This window comes from Camponotus vicinus, unplaced genomic scaffold (genome assembly GCF_025532165.1).
Source record: "Camponotus vicinus isolate PSW18456_S1 unplaced genomic scaffold, iyCamVici1.0 SCAF_14, whole genome shotgun sequence".
Taxonomy (NCBI): domain Eukaryota; kingdom Metazoa; phylum Arthropoda; class Insecta; order Hymenoptera; family Formicidae; genus Camponotus; species Camponotus vicinus.
This window is the reverse complement of record NW_028141950.1, coordinates 4,530,091-4,552,723: the sequence shown is the minus strand read 5'-3', so window position 1 is coordinate 4,552,723 and position 22,633 is coordinate 4,530,091. Positions and strand designations below refer to the sequence as shown.

The window sequence follows — 22,633 nt, the reverse complement described above, 5'->3', positions numbered from 1 at the left end:
TGCAAAAAGTTCTTTTCACTTTTCCTGAATTTACATGTCCTGAGTTTACATGTTCTTAAAACAATAAATTATTTGTGATATATATATATCACATATATATTAAAATAATTTATAAAAATCTAGAGATACAGTGTCTTATGTGTAAAGATTATTTTTGTTTTTATGTACATCAAAATATCTGTTACGTTAATTTTATTAAACTGCAAATTATGTTTCCTTTAAATGTGAAAAATATATCGATTGACGTCCTTTTTATCGCAATAAACATATTAAATATCATATATGAATATCATAATATGTACGATTATATCTCTTAAATCTTTCTCTCATAAAAAAAAATTTTAGTATAATTTTTCAGTATTCCAGTTTAATGCTTTTTCGAGAAATTCTGTTACTATCTCTATGCTTAAAAAACATAGAAGAATGCATCATCTTTAGACTTTACTTATCAAATGCTTTACTTATCAAATACGCGTAATCTTTTTAAAGCTCTAAAATAAAATTTAATTTTAATATTTAATCCAACGTGATCAATTTTGTTATAAAATTTGACCATAAAAATATGGCAAGATTTTAAATAAAAAACCCTCTCGATTCTAGTATTAAAAGCATGAATCACGGCCATCATCTTCGTCGAGATTCGGTGTGAGACATCCCCTTACGAGTCTTCACTCCGCGAAAGAAAGTCGCGTCGCGCGAGGCGCGTGAACGACGAATTCGTTTCGATTCTCACATTATATCACCGGCGTGTGTCCCAAGAGACAAGTAACCAGCTGAGGGAATTCGCCTGGGAATTATGAGAACGGCATGGCAAACGCCAAACCCAAGAGTATCCGATGTACGCGCTAGCATATTGCGCCATGGAAGCCCCGCGGGGCCTTCCATGCCAGGAGTCGAGGTCGAGCGAAAACAAGATAGAAAAAGGGAGACATAGAGAGCGAAAGAGAGAGAAATCGGCGGAGAGAGGACAACTCGCTTGCGGGAACTATTGTGTCCGTGTTGTCGTCGTTGTTCATAGTCTTGCGCCGCACTTGACATGCGCCCGATGATGATGGCACCCATGGGTGCCAATGAGAGCTAACTTGGACGCCGTCTCTCACGATTAAATTCGCGTCCGAGCTGGCGTTTTATTGCGGGGTGCAAGAGTTCGCTCGACGCTTTAATTTTTACGCCAAAGCTCTTGAGCAGTTTCTTAAAGGACAAAGATTTCACGGTAAATTCTTAATTCGCGTACTCGCCGGCTCTTTGTCTCCATCACGCGTCGCACGCGACCTTGAATCATGCAAAAGTTTCGTAAATTATTCTTCAGATCAAGCGCGTAGGTCCTGAAAAATTCTTGCATTTCTCAGAATTCAAAAATTACTGGCACGCATTTTAATTACGGGAGAGTATAATTTCTAATTAAAATTAACTCTCCTTTTTTTGTAATATAAGGGTCTGTCTTATATTCTGTCTGATGTTATCTTCGATACGTAAAGTTAAACTAGATCTAACTGTGCTTGTGTGTTTTATACATTTTCTTTTATAAAATTCAATTTCATCAAATCAATATTTCCACATTTTTTTAAATAACATTATTTAATTAAATGACATTAAATGACATTAAAATTAAAATCCAATAACAAACTAAAATTGAAATAATATCACAATGATAAGTGACATTATTTTCATAAAATTAATTATTTCTCGTCAGAGCAGCCGAATGCGTTAACGATAATTTGAAGAAGAAGCTTAAAAAGACTCGTGTCTTACTCGACCGTATCAGATGCTTATAGCTTGAAAAATAGAGGCGTGCGAGGGGTGAAATCAGTGAATCGCGGTAATAATCGGGAATATCGTGCGCCGCGTGCGGAGGAGTAGCCGGCCTGGCCCCGCGTGTTTCAGGGACTCCCGAGGCGTACCATCCCCCGGAATTCCCTCGGGAAATCAGCGAGGCACGAGACTTCTGCCGGGTCGGTGGGTAGCTAGGTAGGTAGGTAGGTAGGTAGGTAGAAAGAACCGGCGCTCACATCGACGTGCACGTGTCCGGAGACATGCGTGCTAGCTTTTACGAGCGTTGACAGTGCTCTTTCCAGCTCACCCTCATCGGCTGCTGCTGTCAAACGTCTCTGCCAAGCCGAAAGACCGAAGGCAAAATCTATTCTTGTGCGTTCTGCTGAATTCTCGAGCGAAAGATTCGCGAGAACATATGATATGCGCGGTGAAAAACAGCGAGAAACATCCCTCTTGTGAAGTTTCTTCATAAATACATTAACTCTCCTTCTTTTGTAATATAAGGGTTCTATCTTGTGTTCTGTCTGATGTTATTTTCGATGCGTAAAGCTAAACTAGGCCTAATTGCGCTTGTATGTTTTATACATTTTGTTTTATAAAATTCAAAATTTCATCAAATCAATACTTCTATATTTTTTCAATAACGTTAATTAATTAAATGACATAATCAACGTACATCTTTAACTGATGATTGGTCAATTATAATTGACAATACTTTTCAACCTCATTTTATCAATTTTTTTGTTACAATATAATACAGAAATCTTTTACTTTAATGTTTATCAAGGAAATTAAACTGCATCTATTGCGTTGTTTTATCATTGATGTATCGTATTCGATTGAGAGATTGAACAGTTTGTTTGCTGTTGAGATATAGTTCTGAAATGAACATTGATCATGGGAATAGTACAAAGCGAAACAAACACAATTTTGCAGGGATAAAAGCAATCGCACGGATATCGTTTATATCATCATCCTTTCATTTACCCGGCGGTCACGTAGTGAATACGTCGTGCGCCGATAGAATCCGAGGATAACGATCATTATCGGCGCACACGCGCCGTTATTTGTTTAAGATTAGTCAGAACGAGCTTATACGTGACTTGGATTTCCCGATTTCGATCATTATATACGTTCAAAGTATACATTTGTTACTTCGCGCGTGCATACAAAGAGCTCTAAGCTTATAATTCTCTCCAATAGTTTACATAAACATCAGTTTGTATGCAAACTTACATTTCTAAAATGTATTTTTATAGGAAACATTTTTCAAAAGGAATAATCGAATTGTCACAAATGTATATTGTTATAGTATATGTATTCTATAAAAAGATATTCTAGAAATATGAGCTTGATCGTTAGATTCATGTAAATTTAAAAAGCAAGTAAAGAAAAATCATGTGTTACATTTATGTTTTTAGAAAAATTTAAATTTGATTCTTATTCTTTTAATTAAAAATATAATTTGAAACAGAATTAATAAAGATTAGAGACTTTTTGTATCTACAATTATGTGAGCCCTTAAAAGAGAAGCCCTCACCGAGGTCGTTTCATTGAGATTTTACGAAGTCACATCGCGAAAATCATTTCAAGCTCCACCTGTTACTGCGATGTGTGTTGAAAACCTGCGGGGATGAGCCTTCGAGTGCTATCGATCGCGAGGGATCAATGGATACAATTATCCGGTCACGTGTCGGACTAACGGCGAACAAGTAGCCAGGGAGGATGAGAATGGAATCAGAGAGCGCGTTTCCTCGCTCGGTCTTCTCGAGTCCTGGGTCCTCGACATTGATAAATGTTGCACGCGTGACGCACATTCTGTCACTGATCGAGTCTCGCAGGTTCCTCGAAAAAAAAAACTGTTCGCCGATTCTCCTGGGAGACAGTGTAGCAAGTGTTTCTTCAAATAAAATTGATACAAATTATGATTTAGAGAAAGAAAATAGCTTTGTTCGTAAAGAATTTATTGATACAAATTGATACAAACTATGATTTAGAGGAAGAAAATAGCTTTGTTTGTAAAGAATTTATTCTTTGTATTGACTTGTCTTCAAATGTCAAAGGGTAAACTGTATTACTTAAGAAAAGAAAGACATTAAAATCGCTATCTGCAAATCTTTTCCTAATGATCGATAGAGTTTTTGCTGTAAAAAATTTCAGCAAATTTTTAACAACAATAGTTTGTTTCTGGTGAATCGCGGTGAGCTGGTCCAATTATCGCGGTAAATCGTAGTAATTAAGGGAGCGACCAAGAAAAGTTCTCCCGCGGGACGTCGCGGTTTGATAAAATCCAGATCATTCTCCCTGATATCGAAGGGAGATGCAGGTTCTCACGCTCGACGATCTCGTGCCAATTCTCGAAAGAATCGAATCGGGCGGAGATCCGAATTTAATAATGAAATTTTGCCTCTCGTTAGGGTAGATCGTTATCGGCGATACTCGCGGAAGTCGCGAATTAATTCCAGCAAAATCCTCTCACGAATAGAATAGAAGATACAGAATTGAATTGATGACGTTACAATATCCGATTTATAAGAGTTAAATTCGGTACGTTAAATTTCTCTCTCTCTCTCTCTTTTCTCTCTCATACACATATATATCGCAATAAAAAAATTTAATTCTCAGAACGTTGCATAGTAAAAAATATAGTCTTCTAATTTATCGTGATTGTATCCATATATATTTGTAAATTCCTAAATTATAAAAATAATTATAAAATTTATTTTAATTATAAATAATTATAAAAATAATAAGATTAATTTCTAATCTTAATTATTATATATTTTAATCTGTGACATATATAATAATTCATGACATAATTATTATATATTTTAATCTGTATATTATTACATAACATAAATCTAAATGGTAGGGTAATTTAAAAAAATGGAACACAAACTAAAAGAACAGAGAGAATTCATATATCTTTAGAGATATATATTCATATTTTAAAAAAGACAACGAAAATATTCAAAATATTTATATATCTTTTTTCCTATATGTTCATTATCTATATACACACGTTTTTACTATTACGCTATATCGCTGTGTATATTAAAGTCTCGCGTGTTCCATTTTTCCTTTTTACAGATGTCTAACAATTTGGTCGGTATCCGTGGGCGTCCATGCCTCGGCAGGTTGAGTAATCAAGCATAATGCTTTCGGGCTTCGAGCCGCGCGCTTTATTTGCACCACGCCACATCATAGCTACGCTAATAACGTCCCATGAGGACTTAATGTCGAGTCGTACGTGTACAAGCCATAATCCGAAGCATGCGTGCATGCGTGCGTGTACATTTGTACATCGTCACGTTATTCCACGCCGTCGCGATGCGCTCTACGGATTTCCTTTTGTGCTAATCGCGAGGCTTAAGGAAGGTAAAGGATAATAATCACAAATAAAATTAAATAATCTCGAATTTGTATAGAGATTTTACATTTGAATAAAAAATTACTCTTTTATGGATATGTATTCTCGTATATAAATCTATTGATTACATCTGTCAAGGGGTGAATTTTCTGTCATATTTTTTTCGCACGCAGATTTTAAAATTTTAAAATTAATCATTGTAATAGATACATACATTTCTTAAAAAAAAGTTCTAGTCTAAAAATTAAAGTCTATTAGAGAAAAGTCTAAAAATTAAAGTCTATTAGAGAAAAGTCTAAAAATTAAAGTCTAGTAGAGAAATTAATTGGAGATTATAATTCTATTCGAAAATTTGTGATAGCAATAAAAATATTCATAAACACATAAAAGTATACATGTATCAAACGGAATATTTTTAATTTAGCGTGTCGCGACACATGCAGAATGTCATTGCATGCATTGGGCCACGTGTGCTATAAATCATACATTACAATCGATTACAATAATTACAGATAAGCAGTCTTCGTGCAGCCCATATCGATTAGAATCTGATCAATCTACACATAACATCGCTCTTTAACTTGTTGCATAAATAAAATCGAACACGCAAGAACCGTGTCGTATTACCTGCGAAAAATCTTATGGCGTAACATAAATACTTCCTAGAATTATATAGACAAACATAATGAAATATATTGTGATAAAAATTTTGCATTTAATGAGTATAATAAATATCGAAAAATTTTCGGTGACTGTTATTTAAATAATTCCTCAAATTTTAAAGATTCTAATTATATCATAATGTAAGATTGTTTCAAAATTGTTCCCATCGCACAGTTTTTATTACAACCCATTTATTGCTACCCATGCGAATAATTTAATTACGTTCTACTTTTTTCCAACTTTTGTCAGACTGATTCTAGATTTAAGGATCTCCGCGCAGCGAGTCGAATTTAATCATTCGCAGAATCCATTCCTCGCGATAGAACAAAGGAGGCATTCGAATTCGGCATCCGACCGAACATACTCGACCATCCATAAAAGTCAGCGGTGTCTCCCGCGCAAAACGGAGCCTCCTAGATTCTAATCAGGGGCTGCGTGTACCTATTAGGGACGTTCATTGTGCGTGGGTGTATCGTGAATACGACAGGGGTAAGTCTCCCCTTCGGGGATAGCCCCGTCGAAAAGCGGGGGATCTGACTTTGTTCTCTCTTTCTCTTTTCGCGAACATCACTTGTCACGTATGATTATGTGCGTTTCCTTTATTTCCAAGTACGCGGTATGCACATTCTACGAAAATATAACGAGTGATGATATAATTGAAAACATATAATATGATTTCTTATAAGATATTATTTATCTTATATTTTTTATCAGAAATTAATTTCTAGTTCAAAGTTAATTCCAATCAAAGATTCTATTTATCATAATTAATTTTAAATATATTGATCAGATATAAAAGGATATCCTTATACACAATATTGTATTATAATTATGTATGTATTATAATTAAGAAATCTCTTGACATGAATATTTAAATGTCTCTTTTTTTACGCTAAAATCGCGGTTTAATAAAAATGTTACCTGCTGCTATAAATTCAGAAATTTCATTGTGTGAATTAAACATTATTTGCATAAATAATGAAATCTCTCTTTCTCTCTCTTTCTTTCTCTGTGTTATTTATTTAATATATTTCACATACACAAATAATTTTTCCAATTATAGAGTCTATACATGAATAACAAAACATTTTTGCGTGAATTGAGTTCCAGATTACTGTGTTCACATTTATGTTTTATGTCGCTTTAATATCCTACGTATTCAGATATCCATTAATGTGTTATTAAAGCATTTCATATCATTTATTACACATGTAATAATATATTAAACACGTCATGCATATTTTTTTTATAAACTCGTCGTAACCAACTCTATCATCTCTCATCCCTCTCGAAAATCGTATCCCTTCAGGTAACATCAGGCGGGGGCCAACGGGGTTAACGGACATCATCGAGGATCGCCTCGTGTAAAAACACGGTCCTCGTGCGGGCTTCGAGAAGTTATCGGGCTACTTCCGAGGCAGCGTGGCGTCGCTATCCGCTATCTTTCATGATCGCGCATCTGTCGTGCATTTTGGTGAATCACTCCGTTCCGCGCGCCCGACGAGCGTTTGCTCCATATTATGGCTTCCACGGTCCGCGGGTGTTCCGGGATATTGCGTTCCCGATATAGACCAGTCGACTGACTGACTGACTGGCTGGCTGTCTGGGGTCAGCTGCGGAAGCGACTCGTGCCACCGGTGAAACCATAAGGCCCGCAATTATGGGGTTTGCGGTCGGCTCCCGGCGATGATTTGTCGGCCTCCTTCCCGGTAATTAACGGGATGACTTTCAATCGCGGCGCCGTCGAAATCCTTCCGCGTGATTTTTCGCCGCCCACGCGAAGGAGAGACTAGGATCCAGACAGATTTTTCAGAGTTTTTATCCCGGTCCATTTATTATCATAGTTCCCGAAAAAAGATACTTTTGTAAGCCCATCCAGTAGTAGGCTTAAACTTATTGTTAATCGAATATACGTTTTTCATTATATATTAATATATTTTTATTTTCTGAAATTTCTTTTTATTTTTTTATATCAATTAATTTCGTAATCACATGTTTTAAATATTCGCTGTAATTTATTTACCGTTTTATTAATAATATGCATATATGATACTTTTGTAAGCCCATCCAGTAGTATATGTATAGGCTTAAACTTATTGTTAATCGAATATACGTTTTTTATTATATATTAATATATTTTTATTTTCTGAAATTTTTTTTTATTTTTTTGTATCAATTAATTTCGTAATCACACGTTTTAAATATTCGCTATAATTTCTTTATCGTTTTATTAATAATATGCATATATAAATAGCTTCCACTTATATCCAGAATGCACGGCACGTATATTATAAATATACAAAATTATAACGAAACGTTATTATAATGCCTTTTCCCACCAGGGAAATTAATTTAATCGATCGATTGTTATTGAAGCGCTTTTTTAAATAAACGTTTATTAAACGAATTTAATTGCACACCAACACGCTGTGCACAAGAGAGCATCTCGCTTGTGTATATATGTACAAAATTTATATTCTATTTTATTCAAATATGATATCATATAAATATAAATCGGAAAAGCGCCCCTATTTTTCCACCGTGCCTACGGCAAAAGGGACGCTTTAAAATTTTATTCCTGCTGGCCAGTTTGGATATTATTTAGCGCGTTGTGTTTGTTTACCAAAGCTCTCCATTCTGCCATTACACAGAGAAAGAGAGAAAGAGAAGCGAGTAAACAAAAGAGATAACCTGCCTCTCTGCAATCGATATATGAAGCACTGCGGCTGCGACGTTCCCCGGAGGATCGCGATATGTATTTTCAGAAAGCGCCTGTACGATCGAGCACACCCTCGCTAGCGCGAGCTTCTGTTTGCATGCGGTACCTTTCATCCGTGGCTGCGTGTTTACCGTTTGATCTTATTATTTCATTCGTCTAAATTTAAACACTTCATTCATCCTCTCCCTGTAATATACCATTGGTTTGTTTTCCCGTACACGATGCGGAACTCGGTAATTCGATTGACAGGGGCCTTCCCAAGTGTCCTTGGCGGATTTAGGTAAACTTATTGTGCTTGCAAACTATAGGATTTATATAAACTAGTATTTTTCCTTCCCTATCGAATAATAAAATTTAAAATGCTTAAATGAAAAATGAACTGCAAGCATTTAAATTATTTTAATTATTTTAATTCTCATTTATTTTTTAAAATTATAATTTAATTTAAAAGAGAAAAAGAAAATATATAACATAAGGTGAATTAAATAGAAATTTTATAACAATATATCCAAAAACTTAGTAGAAAGCAAAAACAATTTTCTCTCTATCAAATTTTTGCTATTTAAAATAACTATTTGAATAGACTTTAAACAAAATAATTAATAATTAATAGTATGATTAAATTATATTTTTAGCAACAATTGTATGAAAAATCTGAGAAGAAACTCATGTGAACGTGACAAAATATACAAAATATTTTTCTTAAAAAATTTTTGCGTGAACCACGAAGGATGCGAGAAGAATGTCGCGAACCCTCGAAAGCGAGCCGATGCGTTAACCGCATTACAGGCACTGGTATAAGCCAAACCAAACATTGACATGTTCAATCATAGCGATCTCTCATAGTCAGCTAGAGCGATGACGAAGGAGAAGGAGGAGGAGGAAGTGAAAGAACCAGAGAGGCATGAATACAAGCGCGCAGGATATACAGGATCGAACCAACAGAAAAAGAAAGAGAGAGAAAGAGCCGCCTCGTACACCATCTGGCCGTTGACGGGGGGTTGGGTACCAAGGGGTAGAAATTGAAATGAAAACAGGGCGCTACCCCAAAACCGTGCCGCGTCTTTGCTATGGTTGTCAATGAGGGCTATTAGGGGACGATATGTTTTTCTTCTTCACAGATTTCCTCTGTGATGCGTTGACTTCTGCCTAAACCCGATGACGAGCGTGGTGATTGCTCGTCCATAACGAGAGTAGACGAGATTGTTGAAGAATTCCTTCAATCGACAATTATTATCCACTTTTGCTTTATTATCTATAATTTACAGATATAAATAAAGTACTAAAAATATTGAAATATTACATTCGTGATGTTGTCACAAATAAAATTTCAAAATATAAGAACATTTCTCATGCTTCATGTTTGCTGAAGTATCAATTAAATGCTCTCAATTGCTTAAAACGCGAAAAATTTCATCTTTATTTTGTATGAAGCAAATAATTTATAATGAAAAAATTCTTATCTCTCATCGAATATTGTTTTGTCAATTAAAAATATATCTTCTTTATTATTTATCTCGACCACTCTCATAAGACACATATATATTGTATTCAATATTAATATATCTTGAAAAACATGATTTGACAGTCTTCTTAAGTTAAATTTATGACAACCATTATTAGAGTTTATGATAAACGATTCCATAATAAGAGCCAAAAACGATGCATATTTGTTTACGAGCTTAATTGAAATATACGGGTAGTGCTCGAATTGAAATATCTGCGGGTTATTTTCATGATAAATCAATCACGCAACATATCTTGCCTGCGAAATATATAATAAATTATCTGGCGAAAATATCACGAAATTAGTGTTTATTGTACGTTGACGTAAATAAACAAAGTACGTAACATGTACGTAAATAAACAAATAAATGATATCACACATTAATATGGGAAAAATATCATATTTAATGTCATATATTTTTGAGATACAGTAAATATCAGATATGCTCATATTTACTATATGTCAAAAAAGCATTATTTAATTTATATTTCAATTTAAAAAATTAATTATAAATTTTTTAGTTAAACATCTAAAATCTAAAAATGTCAAATGAATCTATTTTTATCCATTATATAAATATTTACTACTATTGTAATTGTACCAGTAGCATTATTTATATAATCCCGTTTTTATCATATTTGCATATGATATTCAAGTACATTGAGAATATTATAATTTGAAAAGTTGCATTTATGTGCTGTCGACTAAGGTGAGAGGAAAAAAAGCGCGAATAATACACGTTACACGTGGTAATACAATGTTCTGAATAGTGCTCGAGCTGCCTCGACGAGCACTTGGCATAAGAGCATTGAGAAGGTCACGTGTCGACTCGTGCACACCGGATGTCATGGTTTTGTCGTATTTAGCGCCTCCTCTACGGTCTATTCACTTCGTGGTAAAAGCATGGGCGGTTCCTTTTCCGCCTAAATAATCAACAACGAGGTGCAGAGGCCCGTACCATGAGAAACGAACGCGCGTGATAATATCAGATAACGATTAACGTAACATAAAGTTAATTTCGTTAATTGTTTTTTTACATATTATTGTTTTTATCTTGAATAAAGATGTTCATTTTATATCAAAAATGCTATTAAAATTTAATTAAAATAAAATTCTTTTTTTTTAACTATGATGTGCAGTTTAATAATATTTATTGTAATAATCGATTGTGATTGTGTATAATACCTGTATAAGAAAAAGATGAGAAGATTTTTAAATATGTTAAGAGATTGTTGAAATCTCTGAATGATAATTTACTAACGAAAGGAAAAGCGAGGTGCACCTTCACGTTGATCACTGGTTTATTTCACTTAGCGGACATTCACGGACGATTACGCGACGGGAGCATGGGAACTAGGCTACGGAATCGTTCGATTCGACGTCACCATAAATCTACGCGTGATTTGCAATGCGTGCCACGGACGATCGTGTGGGAGGATCACTCTGGCGAGCGTAGGAGTGCCGGTCGGCGTCAAGTATTGTTCTCCAAGGGACAACTATTTCGTCTACAATAGCCGTACGTTGACAAAACCGCGAGGTAATGGCCGTGATCGATTACGATTTTACTACGATATCGTTTACGCGAAACATTGCGCCGATTATATGTGGACATGTTGTTTCCCACGAACTGTTACGAGTGACTTTATCCAAAAAGCATCAGCTCATAAAAGGATACAGAGAACAGAAAATGAAAAAAAAAGGAAATTAAATCTGTGAAAATTTAAAGTGTTTGTGGAAATAATATTTTGAATGTGATTTTCCTTCCTTAGGATTATTTTAAAGATAATTTGAAATTATTGTTCTCTCTCTCTATAACTAAATTATTTTTTTATCACATTATTGGTGTATCATATAATTACTTTTATAGATTCCATTTTCTCAATAATCTAATTCTTCTATAATTCTTTCTAATCCTTATTAATGTATTTGATAAGTTGCTTCACGTATCAATATATTGTTTCTCTACTAATGATTTCTTGATCACAATGTTATCGTCGGCATCGCGGAAGGCTATAGGGTTGTCGAAAAAAGTCGGTTGCGGGGAACAGAAGTGCAGGGATAGATAGATAGATAGACAGCTATAGATACAACGAAGAGAAACGATGCGAGCATACAATTATCCTAATGGACCCTGACCAATAAGCATTATCGATTCGACGTAAACACTTTTTTACTATCTATGTAACTTGTTAAGCTAAAATAACTTGGCGCGACGACTAGACGCAACTATGATATCGAATTCTCAATTTTTGCGTATTTTATTAAACTGTGAATGTTAAATTAAAAAAGAGAAATATAGATAATAAATGAAAATAAAAATAGAGTAATTTAAATTGTATATTTTTTAAAGTTCTCTTCTCCTTCCCTTTAAAAAAAAGTCTACCGCCAAAGGTCGTTCGAGCAAGCTGTAAAGTCCGCCGCGAAGCCATCTAATCGATTCTTTCCAATTAACGGGCAGCCCACGAAAATCGGCAACAAACCCAGCGGGAAGGCGATCCTCGTACATCGGTGCACAAGCGACGTCGGAATGAACAATCCACTCGTCAGTACAGCCACGTGACCGGCCACGTGTCAGGAACGTGCCGGGACAACTGGTGCCCCGCTCGCTCTCTCGTCGTGCCATGTGCTCCGATGAATATGTACCACCCTGTATGTCGAGGACGGGGAGGGATTGACACGCGCGTGTTTCTCCGCAGGATGAAGGATTACTTCGCAAGCGCGACTGTTACTTTTCTCTACTTTTGCATATTGAATCAAGCAGGCGAAATGCCTCTTTTTTTAACTTCTTTTTCATTTTAAAAATGAGCATGCGATCAGATACCAATATTTTTTAAATCAAACTGCCGAAAAGTAAAGCCTCTTTCTGGTATCTATATTTTTGTACGCATATCTTGAATAAAAATAGGCGCATATGATCGCCCGCATTCAGGATAAGTACATGTTATACTTTGAAGTAGACGACGCTATCGATGTCGATGGACAATAAAACTCTCGAGATGTAACTTATAATCGACAATAGTGTCCTGCGACCAACTGTCGCAGCGGAGATCCAAGTTGAACATGTTCTGGATAACATATGGGACAGAGTCGAGTGTTTCGTAGTGACCCTTTTCGCAACAGGACTACTTCAAGGATTGATACCATCATTCGAGCTTTCTCGTTTACAAATTGACTCTTAGATTTTCCTGCAGTTTCTTTCGCCTAATTTTCAATGTTATCCCTTCCCCATGAAACAATTGTCTTTGATATTTAGATAAAAGCGATATAATTTTAGTATAATATATATTCAAGTTTTGATATTACAGAGATCTTGCCTTTACATTTATTTCTTCTAACAGAAACAATGTAATAATCGGTATGAGATTGACTTGTTTTATAACGTCAAAATTAAATTCACGCAGTCAAATAAATAAAAAAATTCACCGTAAAAGGCAAAGAAGAAAAATAAAAAAAAGCACTCACATTCTTCCTTGATAAAACGGCTTGGTGTTTTGATCCTCCGTTCTAAAACAAAAGAAAACAAAATGTAAACAGATTAAATTTTGACTAATGAACCCAAAAATATTTTCCCTCTAAAATTTTAATTAAAAATAATAAATTTAAAATAAAATGCAATTTTGAAGCACTTGTAAGAAAATAAAAATAAAAATATCGTTGAGAAAACTCAAAAAATATTACTCACTTTAATTTGAAATTACGACAAGCTTTAAAAAAAAAATCATTCAATCAATTTTCAATAAGCTTCTGTATTGGATCTAAAATGTAATTATTTTAGATGTTATACGTACAAACTGCACTTTGTCGCACGCACATGCACACGTATATATTATTAAAAGAAATGTTCTATGAAAATCAAAGGCCGTCTTAAGATTTGCTGTTACAATTGCAAGACTTTTATTTCGAGAAATTTGCACGTCGACGCAAGGCTGTGTACACGTCGCTCGTATCTCGGTTGTAGGCGCCATAACTTTTTTATGGAACATTGTGTCACTAATATTTCAACCTGCCGACACTTTCTCTCATACCTCACGCCGATAAATAATTTAACTCGCCACTATTACGAGCAAGTTCTCAGATATTTTGCACGACATACATTACACTTGGTCGCGACGCGATATAGCGATTCGTCGCTTCTCTTCAGACGCGAATTAGATTATTCGCGTGTGTGATAATTTTTATCGTAATGTAATGTCCATGTGAATATATCAGGCATAAAACAATTATCTTTGCCAATTATCTCATGATTCTCACGCAAAGAGTAATCATATATCGCATTTTGTACAATAATTATACATTTTTGCACTTGAAAGTTGTGCATATATACAATTTATACCCATTTTACGTTAATATTTATTTTAGTTAATCATAAATGAAGAATATTTAAATATCCGAGCGTGTGGATTATTTGAGAAACAGAATAAAATAACAAAATTGCCAAATTATATATTCTATTGAAATATTAATATTAAAACTTTGTTACGAATATTACGTAACAAATGTTAATAAACATTAATTTAGGTATTCAAATAAATAAAAAACAATAATTTGCATTATTTAATCCAATTATTCATGTATAGATTTTTCTGCTTTATTTTTTTTTTAAATATAAAAGTATTAATAGATATATTATCTTTGATGTATTAATATATCAATATATCATATAAAAATATATATTATCTAAAAATATTATCGAATTAAAAATCTGAAACTTTTTATTTGTTGATCGATTTGAACTCGATTGAACTGATAATGATTTCCGGAAAATATCGATAAGCACGGATTTGTTTCACCTTGTCAACCGGGTATCGTAACAAAATAAACGCAATAAATCCGCAAAAATATCCACAAACTTCACTTGCTGGTTCTCAGTCATATTACATGTTTATATTGCGAGACTATACATGTTGACCATTAAAACCACAATATAATGATTTTAATATATATATATCTCGTTTCGCGCAGTTTTGAATCGAATTTTAGAACCAGCAACAGCAGTTAACATTTCACTATCAGAGAAAAAGAGAGAGAGATCGTTATCAAATTAAAATGAGAGAAAATTATTATTCCCTTTTTAGGAATCTCGTATACACTCAAAATTGAGTTGTAAAAAGAGAGCAATTTACGAAAAATGAAATTAATGAGAATTCTTTGCGCATAATACGAGAGTTTTCGAACACTCTCGGAGGGATAATTTACACAAGCAGAAGCAAGGTAATTTTTTCTCTTAGAAAGTTTCCACTTTTTTCTGGCTGTATACAAGAGAAAATGTTACAACTTTTAATTTCGTAGTTTTATAATGACGATAGATAAAATCGAGATTAACTTGGAATTTTTTTTGATATAACATAACGTATCATTTCTAATGTGTAATATGGCAACTTTTAATTAAATTATATCGATCAAACCTTACCTGTGCGCGAATTAATCGAACCATATGATTTCGATACTTTTCGGAAGCTCACACGAAAAATACATATATAAGAAATGTTTCATAACATGCATTATGTAAAGTTAACGAGTAATTGATAAGATACAACATTTTTTAATAATTATAAAAGTACTAATCTACACACACATTAAAATCTATAGATATAATTTATAATATTCGAGTATCTTGAGACAGTAATTTGTCTATATTACCAATTATTTTTTTACCTGAAAAAGTTATGATAATCTAGGTCAAATGTAAGCCTATTTTCAGCTTACATGTCTAAATATTTTTTCAAGTAAAATGTGAGACATATCCCGTTTTGTCCTCTTGAATCTATGGCAACTTTGCCGGTGACATAATCGTAAGGTTACATTAACGCAGCTTAAACATCATTTAGTTCCCATCAGGAACCACTTAATCTCCGATCGCGTAAACTCCCAGTGGCAACAACGGCAGGGAAAGCAATAGTTCATTGTAAAGAGAGAATGGGCGAGAGAAAGAGAGAGAGAGAGAGAGTATGTGATTACGCTCTCGACAAACAGAAGAACTTTGTCCCGTAAGAGTCACGTGGCGCCGTTGAAGTGAGCACCACCTTTCTCTCTTTCTCTTTGTGTATGTAACGCTCCATGGAAAAACCTACCCCACGCGATAGGCGATCGGCAAGCACGCCTCCAAGGAAAACAACCCCGAGGCTCCGAGTCTGCGTTCCCACGTATATACGCTAACTCAATCCCGGAGTTTGCCGTGTAACAGTTCGGATTACACACCGCTTATATCCAAAATGCTTTGTCTGAATCGCTAAACTCGAAAGTATATGTGCTGGAAATGTTCGACAATTTTTTTTTTTTTTTTACGTAAATAATGCGATAGTTTATGTAAGAAAAAGTGCATGAGCTTCTAATAAAGATCTTATTTTTTGCAAAGAAATGGCTTTTTTATTTTCCTCGTGTGTGCTTGGAGGCAGTTATAACGAAATAATAGCTGGCTTCAAGCATTCTACTGAAAGAAAATAAAAAGGACTTTTAAATGTCAGATGGAGAAATGAAAAAGGTTACAGTTTAATGAAAATATTTGCAATACATCTGTAAATATTATATAAGAGAGAGCGATGAAACATTCTATATTTAAATAATAAATATTATTAAAATAAGTATTATTTTTGAGAAAATTTTAATTTATATATAGCCTTGTAAAAAATTGAAAGAAATATATATTAAAAATTTTCTATTATAAATAAATTCAAGGAAAAAATACAGAATTTTGATTATTGTATTATATTAACGAATTTTTTTATTACATATTAAATTCTTTCGATTATCAAAAGATAATAAAATTTAAATAAATTTTTGCAAGATAAGTTAACTTAATATAAAGTCTTAACTTAATATAAAGTTTTATAGTACATATTACGAGAGTATGAAACGTAAAAGAGTGAAACGTAATCATTGATAATCATTTGACATTGTTAGTATTGAGTTATCGCAATATCGGCTACTCATCTCGATAGAAAGTAGGTAGACTTTGTGTAAAGATATGTTTCGAAAAAAAAAAAGAAAAGTTTTTAATCTTATCAAGAATCGTTCACTTCTCTCTGCCCGTTCACAATCAGTGACATACATACTTTAATAATTCTTATCTTGACGTAACTACTTCATTGACATAACAGATAAAGATGTTCTAATTCAAACTGCGTTTTCCTAGTAGACATTTATTCTGATAAAATAGGTGTCTATAAATATATTGATTAAATTTTGATGTGAATCAATCTAAATAAAATAAAGAATTTAATTGAATTTCTAATTTCTACTGTCGAAAATAAATAATTAAATGCACTTATTGTTCAAATACAATAATATGTTAATAGTTTAAATATGTAAATATGATAATAATAATAAAATAATGGATAAAAAATATGGAAAATCAAATAAAAATATGTTTAATAGTTTTTTTATCTCTCTTGTCTCAAAAATTACACAATTTCCTCGGAATATATCTTTTCTCTTTTTTTTTCTTAAATAAGCAAAAAATATTTTTGCCTTCCTATGTGAAAAGATGATGTCATATTACGATACGGTACAATGATCCCACGACTATCTTTAAATGCTCTCTTTTTTTGTTCGAAAAAAAGATAGCTATCGATCAAAACTCGATTAGCTGGTACTCCAAACCGGAAATGGGTTGACCTCGGGTTAGCCACGCGCTATAAAAAAATCGTAATGCCGTAATACTCCCCAGGGTGAGATGCGGTAATCCGATGCGGGTGACGGAACACGCGTGTGTCTTTAGTACTCGGGAATTGTTTTTCAGCAGGGAGAAACATTGTACGCTGTCGACCTTTCCTTTTGTTTCCTGCTTGTGACGTGCTTATCGATTTGGCAAGTGACATTTTAATATGTAACTTTAACAATTAGAAGATAAAATAATTGTGAATATTATGTATTGCATACTTAATTAAAGATTAATTAAAGATAATTAATTAAAGAAAATTAATTTGTTAAATTAAATTTAATATGAATACAAAAAAGAATATACAAGTGCCTCTCATCATTCTTATTCTCTCTCATTCTGCGGGTGCGATCAAATTATGACTTATGAGACACGGGTTGGCAATAAAAGGCCGATAACCGATAGTTAACGATGTTACCAGACCGATCTATCACGGCGAGTGGTCACTCGGGGCGAAATTGTGTGAAGGAAACGAAAGAAAATATAGGAAGTGTTCGGCCCGGTGCCTTCCTGATCTGGCGGTTTCATACTAGAGTCATAAAAAAAAGATAGCGAAGCAGCCGTTACCGCAGAAACTTTCAACTTGGGGAGCAATTTTCTCCTCCCCCTCAGACAACTTTTTTTCACGAAAAATGTAGGCAGGGAAAAGATATTGCCGCGATTACAGCACGTGAAAAGGGTTACCGATATTTTTTTTCCGGAATATCGCGAGAGATAATCGATGTACGAATATCATCTTTACTCTTCTGTACTTTCCTAATTAAAGTGTACGTCAAGCAACTTTTAACAATCGAGGCTGCTGTCCAAGTAAACTAATTAAAAGAGATTGATGCGAGATTTGTTAACAGAATTGTCAAGATACTTTAATTACGCGATCGTAATATCGAGTCTACTCATTTGTCAAGATACTTTAATTATGCGATCATATAATCGAGTCTATCCATCGCGATAAGAAGGATTTATAAAAATATCTAGAAAACCTAGAACGTAAAATTTAAATAAGCGAAGACATCACGCTTCGTCTCCGTGAGAAAAAAAAAATATAAAAACCGTGCTCTGTAGACACCGTAAAGTGACGCGAGGAATTTAAGTCCCAGGGGAAGAGCTTCTCCCAGCCGCGTAATACGATCAACTCGTCCAATCATCGGCTTTGGCGACCGCGAAGTGCTCGGAGAAACGTTTCTTGCGCACAACCACACACACATATACGTATATATACGAAGAAAACGCACACGATCGCGAATGTATGTCGCGAGTGCACGCGTATCTGAGCGCGCGTGCGTAGATACCTTAGTGTGCGCTATTATAGGGGGTAGGAACCTTAAGGTTCTCGGCCCTTTTAGAGTGCCAAAGCCGATCCGTCGTCGGCAACAAAGGTACCGACCTTCATCCTCATTTTCCCACCGACTTCTCTCCACCCCTGCGCACGTGAATACCACGCGCTACCCCGTAAACCGTGGTCTGCCATTTTCTTTTCATCCCCATCCCGACCATTCGCTATGAGCCACCGTTTCCTATGGTTACCATTTCGCTCGGGGGTTGGTTGACGTCGTCATTGGAGCTTCTCGCCCCTTGTCAACGTACGATTCTCTGACAGTCTTTCCATAAAAAGAAAGATAAGAAGGAAAAGGACTTTTTATTTTGCGATTTTTTTCTCCTCTCCTCGTGTGTACCAGATAATATGCAATTTAAATGATGAAATTATTCGTCAAATTTTTCAGAGGATTCTTGGCAAATATTCCGTCATTAGAAGATGTCGAAAATCTCTACTGTTTTTTTTCTTCAGTTCTGCTCTTTTTAATTTATTTCATTAAAGTTATTAAAATTGCATTATTGTTTAACTGATTCCATGTTTCTTTCTAAAACTGCGATTAAACAGAAACAAAAAATCAATTAAAATTAATTGACAACGATTCGATGCAAATATACAGTAAAGCAAATATTCTATTATAACATAAATTTGATAAATTGCTTCATTTGCTTCATTCTTGTGCAAAAGCTTTGATAGGAAGTCTACATCGCTACACGTGAAAGTAAAATCACATCCATACGATTAATCGGTCATAGGGGATTGCGAGTGACATAAAACGTGCAGCGAGTCTTGCCTCGATAACGGTCAATTTGCAAGAGCAGTGAGCTGCGAAAACCAAGATCCTCTCCTTGCGAAGCCCTCGGCGAGGAGATTTAACGCGGCTTACACGACTAGGTTTAGTTCCAGGTTGGTTTAGTTGTAGGATTTAAGCCCGTCGTACGTAACGCGCCGCGTCGTGCCCGAAGCAATACCGTATATCGATTGCGGGACGGCCGAGCCTCCGAACACATTACATGATTAAACCGCCCCAATGGCATAGCAACCGGCCTTGCAGCACTTACCTTATTAAAATATCCGCCACCCTCGCCGCGCCCTTTTAACAAAAGCGGAGCCGCGAACTATTACGCTCTCTTTATTACCCAGAAACGCTTAGCCGGCCAGAAGTTGATCGGTTCTCCGGTCCGCCTGTATTCATTCTGTCATGATGGATATTAATCCTCGCATCGTGATTATTATGCTAATCATCGATCTGACTAAATTTAAAGATGACATTGCACGCGATCTTTTCGAGACAAGTCAATCAGTTCCTATCAATCTCAAGATCGGTCATATTTAATGCTACGTGCAACATTATATAACAGTTTTAGGAGCGGATCGTAGAATTTGAATCTTTTGTAGACTAGAAAAGCACGCCTTGCATATATTTGTCTTGTGGATAGATTTTCAATTCAACTTGGTCGAAATTCTACAAAAACTTATGTTAAAATTAATAAATATATCATACTTGATATCAATGTGAATTTTAATAATGTTAAAATATACAGATATATAAATTTTATTATTTAATGTAATTGATAAAAAATGATTATTGCTTATAAGTATAATCGTGGGAAAAAATGTTCACGATGTTGAGAAACTCTGAGCTAAGCACTTGAATTAATAATCAAAAGAATTCCAATACAGTTGCGGATCTCGTTCATAAGTCTGTAGCAAACGGAAAATGTGACTCGTATTGGAATTTAAAAGGGTTACGGGGTCACGAATCTCTGTTTACGGGGTAGTAAACTTAATTATCGTTAAACTCACGCGATCCTTCGTGAATATTCATTCGGAAAATCGGTCGTCGACTCTGTGTTGCATAACCACGAGATCGTCTTCGCCGGCCGCGAATGTTCATAATTTAGGAAGCCTTCGACCTTGCTCCACTCACCGAGATCGACTGGATGAATAACTCAGAGGACAAGTCGCAGTGCGCGTGGCGACGAACGAGAAGAATGAAAATGGCAAGCAAGATTATGATTAAGATGCGACGAGAGTAAGAATCGAATGAACGTCAAAAATCTAAGAGCGATACATCAACATTTATTATATCGATATTCCGATACTTATATTTTGTATTTATATTTGAAAGCAAAAATATACATGTCCGTTTTAAATTATCTTTCATTATATAGGATATTGTATATCGCTCATTTTTTTAATATTTTGATTAAATTAATTTTCAAATGCATTGTTTTTAGGAATGTATATGTGTGTTGAAATATCAAAATAATTTTTAAATTATAAATAAATAAAAATTTTTGAGAGAAATATAAGAACAAATAAAATTATTCTTTATCTGATAATTAACCTTAACTTTTGCTTGATTATCTGAAGTATAACACGCGATAAAGTATGAATTTAAATATTTCTAAGATAAACACATATTTTTTGCATCAAGAAGCAGCGTTAAAAAGCAGTATTCAATTGACATTGTAAAAAAACGGATTTTTATATATAAATTTCTAATGAAATAATTGGAAAATTTCTTTCGGAAATATTTTAAGCAAATATATTAAGCAATTTTTTGCGATTTATAAATAAAAAAAATTAATAAATATGTATATAAACATGAAACAGAGTTGAATGGCGTATTCGATAAGGTTTATAACATTATAATCTAGGCAACTTGGCAACTGCAGATCGATTAAATCGATTTTTCATCTTTCCCATAGTTAATTATTTTAATATAAATAAAAAATATATTTTTTCGCACGTTTCGCGAAATTAATTAAGCCTCATATACTGTATTCTAATATTACATGTAGACGATGATTCCATGATTTAAATAAAACATCTAGTAATATTAACTCTAATAAGACAAAAATAATATATCGAGAGAGAGAATAGGAGCGCAAACACGTTATATATTTATATCTTTAGCACCATGGATCTTCGAGTATATAATAATATACAATAAATATTTAATAATATTGTGCTAAAACATGTATATCTCGTCCAGCTCCGGAAATTACAACGTTATAGTATTGACAGAATAAGACAGTGGCACGAATGACGATAGTGGCTCTTTAGATAGACATTAATCTTATCGATCGTTAATGGAAAGACATTATCGAGAAGTGGTCACCGTTCAAGTGAAAATTTCAAGTTAAGCTGATATTACGAGATATATCAAACGTCATTGAAAGCGAACATTATATCAAACGAAAGAGAGAGATACCATAAACGAAAGGAGCGAAATTGCGATCGAGTTTCGATCGACAATTGGCATAAATGTCAACCATCTCGTTACTAATTTCGTCGTTAATCATAGTGTTTCAACGTGTAAATTGTCCCCGATACAATTGCCATCGCGATTGCCACTTGCATTTCGAAAATAAATGTCGCAAATACGTTTCCAAGTCAGTGAACGTAACGAAAACCCGAGCGATAATAATTAAATGGAGTCTGATGTTTGTATTGGCAAGGCATTTGATATTTATGTTTCATGTTTAATATGAGAGTCGTAAAAAGAGAATAAGTTTACTTTTACAAAAGTGCTTTTCAGATATGCTCAATTGTACATATCGTAAAGATAAGTGTTTATCTGTCAATAAAGTATTATGCAACAATAATATGTACATTAAAATAAT

General features: G+C 34.2%; 1 protein-coding gene across 1 annotated transcript in view; it reads right to left on the bottom strand.

The window, feature by feature from the left end:
• Positions 1–22,633, bottom strand: part of Lim3 (Lim3 homeobox protein) — a 46,681-nt gene that overhangs the window by 19,397 nt on the left and 4,651 nt on the right. Inside the window, exon 2 of the mRNA XM_083088219.1 lies at positions 13,495–13,536. Coding sequence (XP_082944345.1) covers positions 13,495–13,536 — 42 coding nt within the window. The remainder of the gene's footprint in view (positions 1–13,494; positions 13,537–22,633) is intronic.